This window comes from Phyllopteryx taeniolatus, chromosome 3 (assembly GCF_024500385.1).
Source record: "Phyllopteryx taeniolatus isolate TA_2022b chromosome 3, UOR_Ptae_1.2, whole genome shotgun sequence".
Taxonomy (NCBI): domain Eukaryota; kingdom Metazoa; phylum Chordata; class Actinopteri; order Syngnathiformes; family Syngnathidae; genus Phyllopteryx; species Phyllopteryx taeniolatus.
In genome coordinates, this window is record NC_084504.1 from 26,438,134 (window position 1) to 26,456,044 (window position 17,911).

At 42.8% G+C, this 17,911-nt stretch overlaps 1 protein-coding gene across 12 annotated transcripts in view; it reads left to right on the forward strand.

The window, feature by feature from the left end:
* ntrk2a (neurotrophic tyrosine kinase, receptor, type 2a) overlaps nt 1–17,911 on the forward strand; it is a 70,329-nt gene that overhangs the window by 40,281 nt on the left and 12,137 nt on the right. For 11 of the 12 annotated variants that reach the window (XM_061767939.1, XM_061767943.1, XM_061767940.1 and 8 more), the window contains 4 exons: nt 3,235–3,365; nt 10,895–11,067; nt 11,462–11,617; nt 14,945–15,035. In XM_061767939.1, coding sequence (XP_061623923.1) covers nt 3,235–3,365; nt 10,895–11,067; nt 11,462–11,617; nt 14,945–15,035 — 551 coding nt within the window. The remainder of the gene's footprint in view (nt 1–3,234; nt 3,366–10,894; nt 11,068–11,461; nt 11,618–14,944; nt 15,036–17,911) is intronic. The other variant, XM_061767942.1, reaches the window with a different exon arrangement.

The window sequence follows — 17,911 nt, forward strand, 5'->3', positions numbered from 1 at the left end:
AAAACAATTACAATTGTCGACTTTTCGCCGCACACGAAGCAATTGAGCACTCCACGTCTACCGACGTGTTGCAACAGAGAAACTGCGACTCTGCATCGGGTTTTGAGGCTACGCGTACAATATACTGCACTGCACTTTTCAAAAAATTATTATTGAACCACAAAATCATTTGTCAGGCAAGAAGCGGATTGTCACAAACACAGGAATTGGGCGAGCATAGCAGAGAAAGTGTGGATATCGTGAGCCTTCGCTGGCTGCACGCGTGCAGTTCGTCTCCAGAGACTCCCTACATTTTGCTTGCTAGAATTTATAAATATTAGAAACTACAAGTGTTATACATTATATACTTTTTGTACTGCATTGTCTGTCTAGGTCTCGCTTATGCTTAAAATCTGGAAACTTTTTTTCTGAAAGCTCATGCATTTTTGATTGGCCGTTACATCTGCAACATTGCGACGGCGCTCAGCGGCGATATCAATTTCGAATCGCGGCAAAACCAACGGCCGCTCGTGAAAACTAGTTGCTGAACTGCGCTACAGCAGTGCCGTGTTGGCAGCACACCGCGCACATAACGATATCGCCACTGAAACCCGCCTAATTGGCTATCGTTCTGTTTCATGTCAGTCCCGTAGTCTGTGACCCCGCTCAACTCGGTGTTCACCGCACACACAAAGGATTTCCCTTTGTACATATTGAACAAGATGAGCATTTTTCCAGCAGATCAGGGAGGAAAAATCACTCTTAACACGCCCCACGCCGCAGGATCCTCCATTCAGAGACATCTGATAATCGGGTCTTTGTTGACTTTGATCAGAAGGGGCGTGGAGGGCAAATTTGGCTCGCTTATCACCTCGAGCTACTGCTCCCTCACACTCTTTTAATCGGCATTCTTACACAATCGTCCTTTTCGGTTCATACCTTGCTAGTACTGAATAAAACACACCGACACATCCGCTTCTCTGCCCCCCGATTTAACGCGCCGATCGCCTCGCCGCACTTGGCCATGAAGAAGACTCCCTGCTTTGCACTTCTCTTGGATCAACATCTCGCGTCATGAACTCAATGATGTGTAGACACTGCTTGAGGTTGTTTGCACATCTTTAAATGTGCGGTGCCGCCTGATGCCGTATGCGCTAGGAATGACAATTAAGAACGTCAGTAAAAAGTAAGTTATCTTACTTTCAGGCCTTTTCAAATGTGTGTTTATTCCGCATTAAGATGGTCGCCTTTGCCAGTTCTTGAGTCTTCCAAATTCACCACCAGTAGGCGGGATCATCAGCACCTGCTCTCTTAAATCAATGTCCGAAATTAACTTCTGCTATCCTGTATGTCAACTTTTAAATTAACATTGCTACTGTTTCGTGTCTCTCATAACGTTTTCGGGAGCCTCTTTCGGGATCCCGCAAAAATCGGAGCTGTAAAGGACGATCCCGCATTTTCCGCCTTTGCCTTTCACACAAACACACGTACACACATTTCGAAAAGTCGGTTAAGATGTTAGAAACTATTACGCGTGTACCCCTGTACATGAAATGAGTGACACGTAAAAGCAGCGCGAAAATTGGGGCTTTTGCAGGCAGCATGACGGGGGTTCTCTCGCTCTCCAATTTCGATATCCTTTGTCTCTCGCTCTCACTCATAAATCAATGCTGCCTCTAAGAGACCGGCTGGATCTTAATGTGATATTCTGAGAGGACAGCTTTTCTTCAAATGTGCCTCTTAATCACATCACAGATGAATCTCAGCTCGTGTGTCCATGTGTGTGTGCTTGGGGTGGTCACATGGGGTGTTACGATACAGGCAGGAAGTTACACATCTGCCTGTACGAGGTTACAGCAACCACATTCTTAAGCGCTGCGCGGAATAAAATAGAATAACGTTAAATGTTGTCAAAATGAGCCGACGTGGAGTCACAGGTCGCCGAGCAACAGAAAGCAGGTTTGTGGAGTGATTCAGCTGTGGGAGAGCAGAAGGCAGTGAGGGATCACACACACACACACACACACACAAACAAACAAAGACTCCTCACACCCCCTAAAAAGAGAAAATACCTTTCACAAGGACTAGCGATGGCCATAATAAAAATGATTGAATTGATCATCCTATCAGAATCAGAATTAGAATCATCTTTATTTCGCCAAGTCTGTCAAAAACACACAAGGAATTTGTCTCCGGTAGTTGGAGACGCTCAAGTGCGACAACAGACACTCAATTGACCGAGAATACTTTGGAGACATAAAGACATTGAGAAAAACAATCACTGAGCAATATAAGGTTGCTAGCAATCAGCTAATGCCGGTCGGTACATTTATTTATTTTTTATAATTGTGCAAAAAGATGCAGAGTTGTCTAGCAATGAGAGCAGTTTGAATGACTAATCTCGCAATAGTCTGGTGCAATGACCACGGTGCAAGAAATGTATGCAGTTAAAAGTGAGGCGTAGTGCGATAATCTGGGACAATGTCGATTGTGCAAATGTTGCAGATACTACTCAGTCGATTGTGCAAATGGTGCAGATGCTACTCAGGTCAACAACAGATATGTTGTATGTATATACGTTTTGAAATAACGGATAACTTATCATTCTACTGCAACTGCTCTCAGCTAGTTTGCTGTCTAAAGAAGCCACAATATGACATCCGGTATCGGATATTTAGCCACAACCTCGTCTATGCCGCAATACACTCGTCCTCAGATTAATATGACTCTCGCGTGGAAACAAGAGTGGGGAACATTCCGACAGAGTGGCTACTCAAACCGAAACTTACTTAAAGTAACTATCTAACACCCTGTTTTATATTTAGATACATTTTTAATATACAATTGAATTCAAAATATGTAATAATAATACTTATTCAATTTAAATTGAATTATTAGTACAGTATATGTAATGACAAGTAATTGATAAATATGAACAAATACAGTTTGGCAAATGCCCAATTCTAGAAAAAAGGTTGTGTGAAAAATATCCCAAAACTAAAATCAAATTTAAATGAAGTCCAAGTATTATGCCATAGTGTTTTGTCTCTTGAAGATACTGTGTGCATTCAATTAACCATAAATTGCGGACTCCAAGATAACACATTGCAAATTTCCACTTAATGAGGGATGACGTCAGCGCAATATGAATGGATGTTTCGTAAACGCCACGCCATAATATCGGTTCTCTCTGTGATTTAGGTTTCCCCCCACGACTGCTCTTCACTAATGCAAAATGTTTGTCACCTGCGCTAGTTGTCCAGCACATCAAGAGACACAACATCGTGCTGAAGAGGGAGCTGGGAGAGGGCGCCTTCGGCAAAGTCTTCCTCGCCGAATGTTACAACCTGTCACCTGACCAGGAGAAGATTCTGGTGGCTGTCAAGGTAGTAGATCGACTCTTATTTTTAATATTCAGACCTGCCAACTACCCATTCTGTTTATTCTCTTTACTGCGCGGGAATTGAAGAGATCTGCATGTCAAATTAATTTTGGGATTGAAGGCGACTGTTGGCACACAAATAATAAAGCCAGTAATGTTGTTATCGACGGAGGGGGAAGTTATTGCGAGCTCCACAATATTTTTTTTTTGCAGCAGACCTGCATCCCCCGCAGCATGTTCGGGAATATTAAACAGATTACTGCATCGAATCAATCCAATGCACAGCGGTGTCAAAATTTTTTTTTATTTTTTTTTTGCATGTTTGTCACACTTAATTGTTTCCCATCATCAAATAAATTTAAATATTAGAATCAAAGACAACACAAGTAAATACAGAGTGCAGTCTTTAAGGGAAGGTTTTAATGATTAAGGGCGAAAATAAACAAACCTACATAGTTATGTGTGAAAATGTGAGTGCCCCCCCGTTTCTAAAGTTTTGGGACTCCAGCGTCATATTTCTATACCAGGGCTGTCGAACTCATTTTTGTCGCGGTCCACATTGTAGTTTTGGATTCCCTCGGAGGGCCGTTATGGCTGTGAACCCGTATAAATGAGTTATCACCTCATAAAATGACATATACACAACAAATTGATGGAGAACTTTGAAATCACAAGCCCCAAAAAATTATTATTACATTTCTTTTAAAAGGGGGATTTGTTACCAAAAAAAATGCTTGCAATATCTCAAAGTTATTCCAAGTGAAGACAATTTGCAGTTTTAGTGTTTTCACAAGAAACATGAAGTCCGTTGACATGATTTGCCTTCGCGGGCCACATAAAATGATGTGACGGGCCACGAGATGTTCTCTGTAGATGTTGTTCTCCAATTCGTCAAGAAGACAAATAAACACCTCCCTTGTATTTATTTAGTTGAAAATAGTCATCCTTTATTTTCCATCTCTGCTCTGTGTGGTCTCCGGGTTGGTTCACCCTCCTCACTTTGCAGTTTGTCGCCAGTAAGCCGTCGAATTAGAACCTAAGCCGCAGGGCTTCCGAGTCAAATTGAGCCACTTTGCCTCCTCGGAAATCCCGATTTATCTATTCATCCGTCTCTCCATCAGCGGTGCGAAACTCAATCCGATTGAGGAAGGCTTCTCATTAACAATACATGACCTGCAAGAGATTCCGCCACTTACACATCTTCCACTTCCCCTTCACCTGCATTACCTTCTTCAGTCACAATAACATGCGCTTGAGTTGTTACAGCAATACAGTAAGTAGTACCTTGAGTAAGTAAGTAGTGCCCCCAACGTACAAGTTTTTCAAGTTGCAAGTTGTCGCTCGCTCAGTATTTGGCTTTGTGTTCACAGCCAAAATTTGAGTTACAAGTGAATTGCTCGAGAGAAGTGCAAAACCAAAATGGTAAACGGAGTGTATTTAGGTAGCGCTTTATCTACAAAAAAAAAAAGCACTTTACAGAGGCTCATATTCACCCATTCATACACACAAGGGCGGCTGCTGCTATGCCCGCTGGGGTTCAATGTCTTGCCCAAGGACACTTCGACAGCAGACAGTCGAAGTGTCTTATTTTTTTTTTAACCAAATTTTCTACAAGCGACATCACGAAAAATGTTCCCCAAAAAGGCTTTTTTTTTTTTTTTTTCTCTCCCCCCCAACACAAAAAAAGAAACTTTTTCAGAAACAATCGTCCGATTTTCAAAATTCTTGGTGCCTTGTACTCAGGTCGAAGTGGCCGTTCCAACCAGACTCTGAATTCTGACGCACTGTCATTTTTGAGTCGTTGCTACTCGAACGGAATAATGACATTTCAATTCATTTCAATGGGGAAAAATGGATTTGATATACAATGCAAATGGAGTCAAGAGCTTGTTCACGGAACAAATGAAATTCGTAAGTCAAGGTACTACTGTGTTCCTTTTCGATTGTGCAAGTGTACCTAATGTTATGCTCTGAAAACCGCTGCTTCACTAATGTGCATCCATCATGAAATAATTCGAGGCAGTCCATTGATTAGACTCCACAGAGGTTCTTTTTTTTTTTTCAATTAGTTAATGTGGCATGTTCTCGCGCTTTCCCCTTCCTCCTCCTTCTGCTGGAATGCTGTGAGTCACCATTTCTCACCAGGGTTCCTCCTCCTCCTCCTCCTCCTCCTCCTCCCCTTTTTTGCTGCATCAACCATTGGAACATTAAACCAGGCTGTCGGAAATAGATGAAATGACTTCAACCGGCGGATGTAATTGTCAATCAAGTGAGCCGTTTTTACGTTTAAATGTGAAGTCAGGTGCTGGTATTGTTTCTGCTTTCTTTGCTATGGTCGTGTACTGTGTAAATGAAGTAGGCAATTTCCCAAACTGCGTCGTTAATAGCCGAAAGGCATTTATTTACTCAACTGCAGAGAGTACTAGGTGTCTATTAGGGGCAAGCCGCTATTAGACAATGAATCACATTCTAGGTGGCTTGAAGCAAGGCTGCCAGAAAACTTGATCCTTTTTGTTTTTTCGTCATGGATGACTCACCCGATGATTAATTGGGGCACAGCGTCTATTAGAACGGAGGCCACTGTTTGAGGAAGTGCGCTGCGTTAGATTGGTTGTTCTGGTCGTATGCCAATTAGCCGTTGAATAACAGGTTGGAAGGTTCTTAAAGCGCCGCCTTTTTGTGTAAGATGCACTCGGCAATTAATTGGGGCAGGGTGTCTACTGGAACGGAGGCCACTATGTGAGGAAATGTGCTAATTTGAGATGATTTTAGCTGTGTTTGTGCTAAAAAGCCATTGATCCACATTCTGCCCTTACAGCAGCCATTTTTCCTTGCGGATGATGCACCCGACGCAGTTGGGACACAGCGTTTATTTAGGCCACTATTTGAAGAAATACAGTATACTGTATTTTTACTTTATTTGTTATTTGCTAATTAGCCATTCATTCACATGCCGGAAGGTCTTTCCAGCAATGTTTTTTTTCCCCCTTTGTCTATGACACAACCAGCAATTAATTGGGGCACGGCTTCTATTCGAGGAGAGGTCACTATTTGTGGAAATTTCTTTTTAGATTTTCGATTAGGTGTTAAATCCCATACTGGAAGATCCTAAAACCAACACTGTGATGACGCAACAATTCATTGGGGCACGGTGTTTATTAGCACGGATGCGATTATTTGAAGGAATATAGTACTTTAAAATAGGTTTCTGGGTGTAAATTAATTCCAGATGGTCCTTAAAGCAGGACGTTTTATTTTTATTTATTTATTTTTTGATGACATGCTTGCCAAATCATTGGTACTTGGTTTTTAGAGCGGAGGCCACTATTTGAGGGGAATAGAGTTTTTAGAATTGTTGCAGCTTTGTAGGTGAAATTCTTTCCCATTCTTGCTTGATGTACAGCTTTAACTGTTCAACAGTCCGAATTCTCCGTTGTAGTATTTTACAATTCACACATTTTCAATGGGAGACAAGTCTGGACTGCAGGCAAGCCAGTCTAGTACCCGGACTCTTTTACTACGAAGCCACGCTGTTGTAACACGTGCAGAATGTGGTTTGGCATTGTCTTGCTGAAATGAGCAGGGGTGTCCGTGAAAAAGACATCGCTTGGATGGCAGCATATGTTTCTCCAAAACCTGTATGTACCTTTCAGCATTAATGGTGCCTTCACAGATGTTGCGATGATGTGTTGTTGATAAATGGCTTTTGCTTTGCACAGTAGAGTTTCAAGTTGCATTTACGGATTTATTTACTGACATTGGTTTTCTGAAGTATTCCTGAGCCCATGTGGTGATATCCTTTACACATCGATGTCGGTTTTTGATGCAGTGCCGCCCGAGGGATCGAAGGTCACGGGCATTCAATGTTGCTTTTCGGCCTTGCCGCTTCCATGCAGTGATTTCTCCAGATTCTCTGAACCTTTTGATGATATTATGGAGTGTAGATGATGAAATCCCTAAATTCCTTGCAATTGTACGTTGAGGAACATTGTCCTTAAACTATTCGACTATTTTCTCACGCACTTGTTCACAAAGAGGTGAACCTTGCCCCATCTTTGCTTGTGAATGACTGAGCAATTCAGGGAAGCTCCTTTTCTACCCAATCATGGCACCCACCTGTTCCCAATGAGCCTCTTCACCTGCGGAATGTTCCAAACAGGTGTTTGAGGAGCATTCCTCAACTTTCTCAGTCTTTTTTGCCACCTGTCTCAGCTTTTTTGAAACATGTTTCAGCCATAAAATTCTATATTCTGTTTTTATTTATGTTTAACACAACGTCCCAACTTCATTGGAATTGGGGTTGTAGATCAGCCAGCTGAGGTTGCTGTTTCGGTGGCAGAGATGCAGGTAAAATTGGTAAAGTTATTACGAGCCCCCGGGGAAGACCCAGGACACGCTGGAGAGATACATACATACATACATTTTTGCCTCTATTAATACTTCAAACTGTAAATATCACACAAGCTATTATCCCAAAACCGTTTAATACCATTTCAATCTCATTTTACAAACCCTTCAAAATAAATGGCTTGAAGATGATTTGATTTGGGGGGAATGCACCCTAAATCCGTGTGTAAAAGCACAAAAACTCTCTGTAACTACACAGACTAAACGTAGCTTCTCCCTGATACACAGCGCTCTTATCTCTTAGTCATAATGTATCTTCCTTGGACCAATTACTTTACTACTTTCCTATTTAGTCAGGGTTTTGGTGCCATCTTGTGACATTCTAGTGCATTACAGAAAGCGCATGAAAAAAGCCAATTAAGTTTTGTAGCAGATAGCTGGGTATAAGCTCCACAGGGGGAAAAAAAACAAAACATAGCGAGTCGGTGAATTTGTAACTCGTAAACCGTGAATATGTAGAGGAATACTCTAGCCATTTAATGTGGCTTTGAAACCTCCATTGTGATAGAAGATCATTAATGACACAGCTTCACATTGGCATTGAGTGCATAACCTTTCAATTTGTCATCCATTTTCACTTTCATAACCGCTGCCAACATAATTAGCCCGGCACGCTCTCACGTATGCTACACTACAGAAACATGTTGAGATCGTCACAATAAACATGCGCACGCCAGCAGAGCTTAATGATCCCGGCTTAAGGCCACGGGCCCATAACGCGAAGGTAAGTTTGGCTCGTACTGAATTATATACGGCTAGGTGGCATTGATCACAGGCACTCTTTAACATGAACACGCGCGCGCACACAAACACACACACACACACGCGCACGCTTCCCCAGTTGTAGCTCATCAATCAGGAACGTCAATCCTTCAACACATGTAAATGCGAGTCGCTACATTCCGCCGGGACCGAGGATGCCGATTGCTTTTATTTGTCGCCGAATGCATCACGCGTACCGTATTCACTGTATACGGGGAGCGTGTGAGGCTAGGATGATGCATTCAGGGACTCATCACACTCTACTGCCGTCACCCCGCGTGGTCTCTGCTGTAACTTTGCAGCGTCCCGCACTCGTGTTATTGTCTATGTGCGCCGATGACCGATTTCATTTCTCATTCCATGCCGTTATCACATCATTGGCCGACCCCCGAAGGAGCAGTGAATGTTCACTCGAACGGAAATTCATCAAATCTGATTTTTGTATCCCACGTTTCTCTTTTCACGGCGTCTTTGCTGCGGCCTCGGTGGACCGATGTGCCGTAGAAACTAAAACACCCACACGCGGCCGGCGAGGCCACGCTATTCAATAAATCAGGTTTTACACTTTCATGAATGTTTTATGCACACAACACAAAGCACATTAGTGGTTTCCGAGTTGCCGTTGAAGATTTCTCATCATGAAACGTGAGCACCGTTTGGTTATTAATTAAGAAACCAGTGTTGTGCAATTGGAAAACCAAAAGGGGCCTTACTACATGAATACAGAATGAGCTGGCGATACCCGTCGGTGACTTAAAAATGGCCGCCGACCTCTTGAATCTGTCTCAACCCATGGACGACCGTTTGTAATAATACATTCAATTAATTGATTTCTATAATGATTAAGAGATTTGGATGCCCACTGTTGAAATAAATCTGTCATCGTCGCCCAACCCTAAGCATTATTTAGTAATTAATAGTGTGTATATCATATAAATGGTCCCCGGTGCCGGACTTTGGCCACACCTGGACACTCAACCTCATTCACAGCTTTCCCATATGTGCACAATATCGTATTTCCATCTTTTGCACTGTAATAATCTCCATTGTCACGACGGCTCGCATTACAGCCCATAATGGTCTCGCGCGAGACTTGATTGGTTGATAAAGGGTGAGGGGGGCGGGGCTATGGTCCAGCTCATTTTCTGGCATCTCAGCATTCCAGCTGCCACGAGGTCATCGTGTCATTTTCTTCCGTCTTCCCGGCGCTTTTTTAGCAACTTGTCCTTGTGCCCCAGACATATATTTGTAACTGGAGCTACTGTTTTTTTGTTTTTTTTTATGTCTTTGCAGAAGGGGGAACGTATATACATGGCATTTACAGTGGGAAGACCATCTATTATTCATGTAGGGCGAAAGCGATTGGATGTATTTTTCCTGCTGGGATGCGAAATGCGTACATACTGTAACCCGTATCATTTTCATTTGATATCTGTCGCCCACGTCTTTGAGTTGACGTTTTTGCTCTGTCACAAATGCACGTGTTATGTAACCCTGGCTGATGTGATGATGACAGATTGGATTCAAGGCAAGCTGGGAATGTAATCAGCAAATCTGAGGGTCTGAGCATGCAGCGCCAAGACTGTTGAAATGGCTTCATTCCTTTATTGTTATTATTCTTTGGCTTAATAAATCATCATTTTAAGGGTTTCCCCCCCACTCAAAAACATAATCACCCTGAGGAAAGTGTACTTCTTTTTTTGTTTGAATTCACTTGGCAACAGGGGCGAGTCTAGGGCAAGTACTTTGGGTGGGCTGAGCCCATCACTTAATTTTCGAAAGTACCACACTGAAATTTGATCAAACTTTTTAGACCTTGAAAAAATTTACAATTCTGTGGGCGACCCCAAATAGGGCTAGCCTTACCACTTATAACAATAATAATTATGATTATTATATCTATTTGTCAATGTATTCAATACATTAGAAAAGCCTGGTTTATTGTCAGAAAAGCGTGCCAGTGAAGTGGGATGACTCGCCCATCAAACAAAAACTGCTAATAACTCAACAACACTAGAGCTAAGGTCATGCGCTTGCTCGATGGAGGTCCCACTCTGAAGAGAATCTAAGGAAATGTACGGATGCATAACTCCGTTCCTGATGCTCCGATTTCCTCTCTATACTCACGTTGAGCGCAACTCTCCAACATTTATTGCTGCTCGCAGTTATAATTTCTCCTTGTAATCAATCATTACTCGGTCTAATTTACCGTAACTCACTTTTTACAAGGCAGGACAATTGTTTTTCTTCATTCAGCAGACATGACTAATTGATCATAGTGTAGTGTGGCATAATGTTTTTCCATTTGTCAGTTTAATAAAATGTCACTGTGTGCGCACACGTGTGTGTGTGTGTGTGTGTCAGACTCTTAAAGAGGCCAGCGAAAATGCCCGGAAGGACTTCCATCGTGAGGCCGAGCTGCTGACCAACCTTCAGCACCAGCACATCGTCACCTTCTACGGCGTGTGCGTGGAGAGCGACCCCCTCATCATGGTGTTCGAGTACATGAAACACGGAGACCTCAATAAGTTCCTCAGGCATGAATCTTTTTTTTTTTTTTTATCCCTTCCCATATTGAGTCGACTACACTATACACAGTCTATTTCACAAAGAGATTCCGCAAAATGGTTGCAACAGAAGACCTGGCATTTGTCAACCTGTGCCTTTTACACAGAACGCAGTGAAGCAGGATATTGTGCACAGTTTAACACAGCCACACCGCATCCTGCAATCAGTGTGGTCAAATCCTGTCATGTAGAAAGCTTTCCCAGCAAATTGGACGCAGTTATAGCTGCAAAGACTGGAACAACTCCATATTTTCTTGCACTTTCCCATCCTTTATGGCATGTGTCCTACAAATTTTTGTGCAGATAAGCATTAGCATGACAGGAAAAACCTAACCGGCCCTCTCCACATGCTCCCCCCGTTTAGGGCTCACGGTCCGGATGCGGTTCTCATGGCAGAAGGCCAGACCACCAGACCGGTGGAGCTGACACAGTCGCAGATGCTACACATCGCTCAGCAGATCGCGTCTGGAATGGTCTACTTGGCGTCACAGCACTTTGTGCACCGCGACTTGGCCACCAGGTTGAGCACTTACGTATCTCATGACTTACTTTGACAGTAAGAGGCCCATTAAAGCATAGACAATACTGTCCACCCTCACCTGAGTTGATTTCAATTGTTTGATTTATATCAGAAATTTTTTTATTTTTTTTTAAATTCCAAATTAAGAAAAATCTAATTTAAACACGTTTTCAAGTAAAAGTTTGAAAATGATCTTCTATTACCATATACTAGCAAGAATGCAGCCCTGTGTTGGGCACAAGCCAGTACAAACTGTAGGCCGGTCCCAAGCCCGGATAAATGCAGAGGGTTGCGTCAGGAAGGGCATCCGGCTTCAAACTTTGCCAAACAAATATGAGCGTTCATCCAAAGAATTCCATACCAGATCGGTCGTGGCCCGGGTTAACAACGTCCGCCACCGGCGCCGTCAACCTGCAGGGCGCCGGCGGAAATTCTGCTACTGTGGGTCTAAGTCGAAGAAGAAGAAGAGGTGGAAAGCGGGTTCTTCGGCAGAATGAGCACGGAGCATACAACTGAATGTTGGGACTTTGAATGTTGGGACTATGACAGGAAAATCTCGGGAGTTGGTTGACATGATGATTAGGAGAAAGGTTGATATATTGTGTGTCCAGGAGACCAGGTGGAAAGGCATTATGGCTAGAAGTTTAGGGGCAGGGTTTAAATTATTTTACCATGGTGTAGATGGGAAGAGAAATGGAGTCGGGGTTATTTTAAAAGAAGAGTTGGCTAAGAATGTCTTGGAGGTGAAAAGAGTATCAGACCGAGTGATGAGGCTGAAACTTGAAATTGAGGGTGTTATGTATAATGTGATTAGTGGCTTTGCCCCACAGGTAGGATGTGACCTAGAGGTGAAAGAGAAATTCTGGAAGGAGCTAGACGAAGTAGTTCTGAGCATCCCAGACAGAGAGAGAGTCGTAATTGGTACAGATTGTAATGGACATGTTGGTGAAGGTAATAAGGGTGATGAAGAAGTGATGGGTAAGTACGGCATCCAGGAAAGGAACTTGGAGGGACAGATGGTGGTAGACTTTGCAACAAGGATGCAAATGGCTGTAGTGAACACTTTTTTCCAGAAGAGGCAGGAACATAGGGTGACCTAGAAGAGCGGAGGTAGAAGCACATCTTGTGCAGACGATGTAATCTGAAGGAGGTTAGCGACTGTAAGGTAGTGGTAGGGGAGAGTTTGGCTAGACAGCATAGGATGGTGGTGTGTAAGATGACTCTGGTGGTGGGGAGGAAGATTACAATAAGACAAAGGCAGAGCAGAGAACCATTTTTAAGAACAAGGTTGATGTGCAGAGCTGTGGGAGCTATAGAGGAATAAAGTTGATGAGCCACACAATAAAGTTATGGGAAAGAGTAGTGGAGGCTAGACTCAGGACAGAAGTGAGTATTTGCGAGCAACAGTATGGTTTCATGCCTAGAGAGAGTACCACAGATGCATTATTTGCCTTGAGGATGTTGATGCAAAAGTACAGAGAAGGTCAGAAGGAGCTACATTGTGTCTTTGTAGATCTAGAGAAAGTCTATGACAGAGTACCCAGAAAGGAACTTTGGTACTGCATGCGGACGTCTGGAGTGGCAGAGAAGAATGTTAGAATAATACAGGACATGTACGAGGGCAGCAGAACAGCGGTGAGGTGTGCTGTAGGTGTGACAGAGGAATTTAAGGTGGAGGTGGGACTGCATCAGGGATCAGCCCTGAGCCCCTTCCTGTTTGTAGTGGTGATGGATAGGCTGACAGATGAGGTTAGACTGGAATCCCCGTGGACCATGATGTTTGCAGACATTGACTTTGTGATCTGCACTGAAAGCAGGGAGCAGGTGGAGGAACAGTTAGAAAGATGGAGGCATGCACTGGAAAACAGAGGAATGAAGATTAGCCGAAGTAAGCAAAACACATGTGCATGAATGAGAGGGGTGGTGGGGGAAGAGTGAGGCTACAGGGAGAAGAGATAGCAAGGGTGGAGGGCTTGAAATACTTCAACCGTCCAGAGCAATGGTGAGTGTGGTCAGGAAGTGAAGAAACGGGTCCAAGTAGGTTGGAACGGGTGGAGGAAAGTGTCAGGTGTGTTATGTGACAGAAGAGTCTCTGCTAGGATGAAGGGCAAAGTTTATAAAACTGTGGTGAGGCCAGCCATGATGTACGGATTAGAGACAGTGGCACTGAAGAGACAACAGGAAGCAGAGCTGGAGGTGGCGGAAATGAAGATGTTGAGGTTCGCTCTCGGAGTGACCAGGTTGGATAAAATTAGAAATGAGCTCATCAGAGGGACAGCCAAGGTTCGATGTTTTGGAGACAAAGTTAGAGAGAGCAGACTTCGATGGTTTGGACACGACCAGAGGAGAAATAGTGAGTGTATTGGTAGAAGGATGATGAAGATGGAGCTGCCAGGCAAGAGAGCGAGAGGAAGACCAAGGAGAAGGTTGACGGATGTCGTGAGGGCAGTTGGTGTTCGAGGAGGATGCAGGAGATAGGCTCTCATGGAAAAGGATGACGCGCTGTGGCGACCCCTAAAGGGACAAGCCCAAAGGAAAAGAAGAAGACCATATATTAGCAAGGACCAAACCAGGCGTTGCTAGGAAATCATGTTTTGAATTAGAATCGTTTCTGTAACATTCTTGTATTACAAAATATTCTGAGATTTAGCTTGGTGAAAACGGTGGTGACAATTAATCAATATATGTATTTTTTATAATATTTGCTGCAAATGCTAACCCTCTTAACAATAGCCATTAAAAATACCATTACATGCGATATTATACTGTATGCTAAAAAAATGATAGCCCGTTCCTCATCATAATACCCACCAAAAATAGTACCTGCTCCACATAATAGTACTCATCAAAAATATTCATTCCTATGTGTTCCCTATTATAATAGCCTTTGAAATGACCCATTCTAGCAATTGTTCACATTTTCAAAGTATTGTAGTGGTCTTATAGTGTCTGCAAAGAGTATGAGATTTTCATGAGCTCACGGACAACTGGATGAGAAGGCAATTTGAATATTCATTTGAATGGAAACAAATCCATACATATGACAATATTCATTTGAATGATACAAATCTCGTTCAAATGTTTCGAATCAGCAAAATCAACCATGCCTTGCACCAAATGTCGCTTTCTCAGGTCGTCCGATAACGTTGAGTGTGTTGCTGCATCCGGAATTCAGGGTGCATGCTATTGCTAATCAATAACACGCAGCACAGCCCACAGCGGAACCGAATGTAAAAGTTACACTGCAACTTCCAAGCTTCAAATCAATACCTGACTAGCCAGCACACGGCGGTTCTCGGCTGACGCGTCTTGCCTGCCGTCCGACAGGAACTGCCTGGTGGGTGAGAATCTGCTGGTGAAAATCGGAGACTTTGGCATGTCCAGAGACGTCTACAGCACTGACTACTACAGGGTAGGTGTATGTGTCCAACTTTATTATTTTTACACTTTTTCGCCTCCAAACCCTTCATCCCTGCTGCATGAGACCCCGGGGGCCAAGGGTTGTCACAAATAATGATTCAAACAAATAAAGAAATAAAAAATGTTTATAATTTCCTATATTCATAGTTTAGACCGTAACTATACAATAAACTGTGTTCTCAAAACAGTTGGTATAATTGCAAACTCTTTTTGCAACATTATCCTTAAAAAATAATAACTTTCAGATTATTTGATTTAAAAAAAACAAAAATGCACCAAAAATGCACCTGTATAGGCACATGCGGTGAAGACTAACTTCCACTAACAACCCAGGCTAAACTTAGCTCCTCCCCATCATACAAAGCCTTTTTGTCAGTGCAGAAGTATCACTTCAATGTATGTCCTTCGTACCAATTACTACTTTCCTGTATGGCCAAGGCTCTAGCGCCGTCTTGTGGCCTTTTAAGGCATAACCAAAGGAGCACACAAAAATGCAAAGCATAGTTTTTCAGCAAACAGCTGATAAGTTCTAAAGGCGGAGGAAAATAGGTGAATTTGGGAAAAGTGAACTGCGACCACACGACTCAACGACAGTGGCTGCAGTCGTTTATGAAGCAGGAGACCTTGAACAAACTTCTTTTGGGACTTTTGCACTTGCTTGCAACATGCAGTAAAACTGATCTTTAATTCATCTGAGAGACTTGATGAGGGCTGCTGTTTTGGCTAGCAATTGTGCTGTAATGAGCCCACCAGTCGAAGGTAGAAAAGACTTATTGAAGGTCACAGCATCTATTATAGTGGAAGAGACATGATATAAGGGAACATATAATAATGCTTAGAAAGGTTTTGATTTAAGTACATTTATTATTGCGCGTGTAGTTTGCGCTGGTGTAAATCTGATTGCATTACAATGAGAGTTGTTTCCAATGTCCTCAAATATTGGCCTCCGCTCTGATGAAGGCCGTGCCCCCAATTAACCGCAATTGTAGGGGAAGAATTGACAAACGTGCGTACCAAATGCATTGTGTTCTTTATATTCGTGTCTGTGACAACAGGAGATCTTATTACACAGTTTACACAGCCAATCCGCCCGGAAAATGCCCTTGTAAATTGTTTAAATGTTGTCCGGATTAAACGTGGAATCTCAGCGTTGCTCGGAATGAAAGGTGTGCAAATACGAAGACTTCCCTCTGGCTTTCTTTTGTGCGCTGTGATGGCAAAATACCAGTCCCCACAAATCTCCCCACATCCCTGTTCCCCAATTCCCCTCGCATCCCCTCCTCTCTTCAATAGAGCTAAGTGTGCTGAGGCTGTAGCCATGGCAACACACAAAGGCAGCGCCGGTGAGCCGCCGAGTTGTATCTGACGTTTTCTCGGGAAGAAAAGTAATCAGGGAACTTGTTTAGTATGCTTGGAACAGCGCTGGAGATGGCGGAGGAGGATAGTGTGTGTTGGGGGCGCAAACTGTTGGATGCCGGAGGGGACGGAAACAAGAAACGAGTAAATATACACCAGCTGAGAAAGCGGTCAGTGATGGAAGGATAAAGAATCAGATGGGGGCGATGTACAACACAGTCGCAGAAGAAATAAAACACAACTGAGCATCAAGTGAATACTTCTATCGCAAATGACAGAAATGTCGGGGACGCAAGAAGAGGTGCAAGAATTAAGTCGTGCTTTGGCATCCAGGAGAGTCAGGGGACGTGGTGTGTGTGTTTGTGTGTGTGTGTGTGTGTGCTCGCACATGTGTGGGGGGGGTAAGCGTGTTCAGTCATCCGCTTACGTCAGACAGGAGCCAAGATGACTCATAAAGGAATCAGCCCCCTACCTCAGTGTGTGTGTGTGTGCATGTGTGTGTGTGTGTGTGGGAGGAAATAGAAGCAAAGGCGTAGGACTGACGAGGCTGCTTTAACGTCACAGCATCCGCTTACAAAAAAAAAGAGGCTGGCAGACGCTTTTGATGCCTCCATTCTCGCCTTTATTCATAGACTCCCCTTGCAAAGCATTTTTTTTTTTTTTTTTTTTAATTTAAATTTCCACCCAGGTGCTCCTAATGCTAATTCAGTATAGATGAATTTCTATGCAGACCCACAATCTTTATTAGATTTTTACTAATATAATCATTTTTCCATCACAACTTTTGATGGCTTTATAGTCTTATTTTAACCAGCAGGATTTAACTGTAGTCTTTTGTTTTTTTTAAACACAACAATTTTGGGGGGATTTGTGGTAGTCTCGTTTTAATCTTCACAATTTTGGGGGGGGATTTACAGTAGTTTCATTTTAACCATTTTCAGGTGGATTTTCAGTAGTCTTATTTTTACCAGCGCAACCTTTGGGGGATTTATGGTTCTATTATTTGAAATAGTGCAGTTTTTTCAGAATTTGCTGTACAGTACTCTTATTTTAATCGATGAAAATTTGGGGGGTTTTAAGGTAATCTTATTTTAACCTGCATGAGTTTTGAGGTATTTACCGTAGTTTCATTTTAACTTGGGATTGCATTAGAATTGTCATGATTTAACCTGCACAACTTTGGGGGATTCCTGATAATGTTATTTTAACATGCACAACTTTTAGTGGATTTACATTAACCAGCGCAATTTTGGAGGGATTTACATTAGTGTTCTTTTAACTTTTGGGGGATACTGCGCTTTAATTTTAATTTAGGCAACTTTTGGGGGATTTAGAGTTGTCTAATTTTAATCGGCTCAACTTGAGGAGAAAAGTCTAAAGAAGTAAGTTAGGCTTCAAGATGTTTAGTTGTTTATATAACTTGGTTGTCAAACTTATTATTGTTGCGGGCCACATCATAGTTATGGTTTCCCTCAGAGGGCCGTTATGACTGTGAACCCATATAAATAAATGTATGAT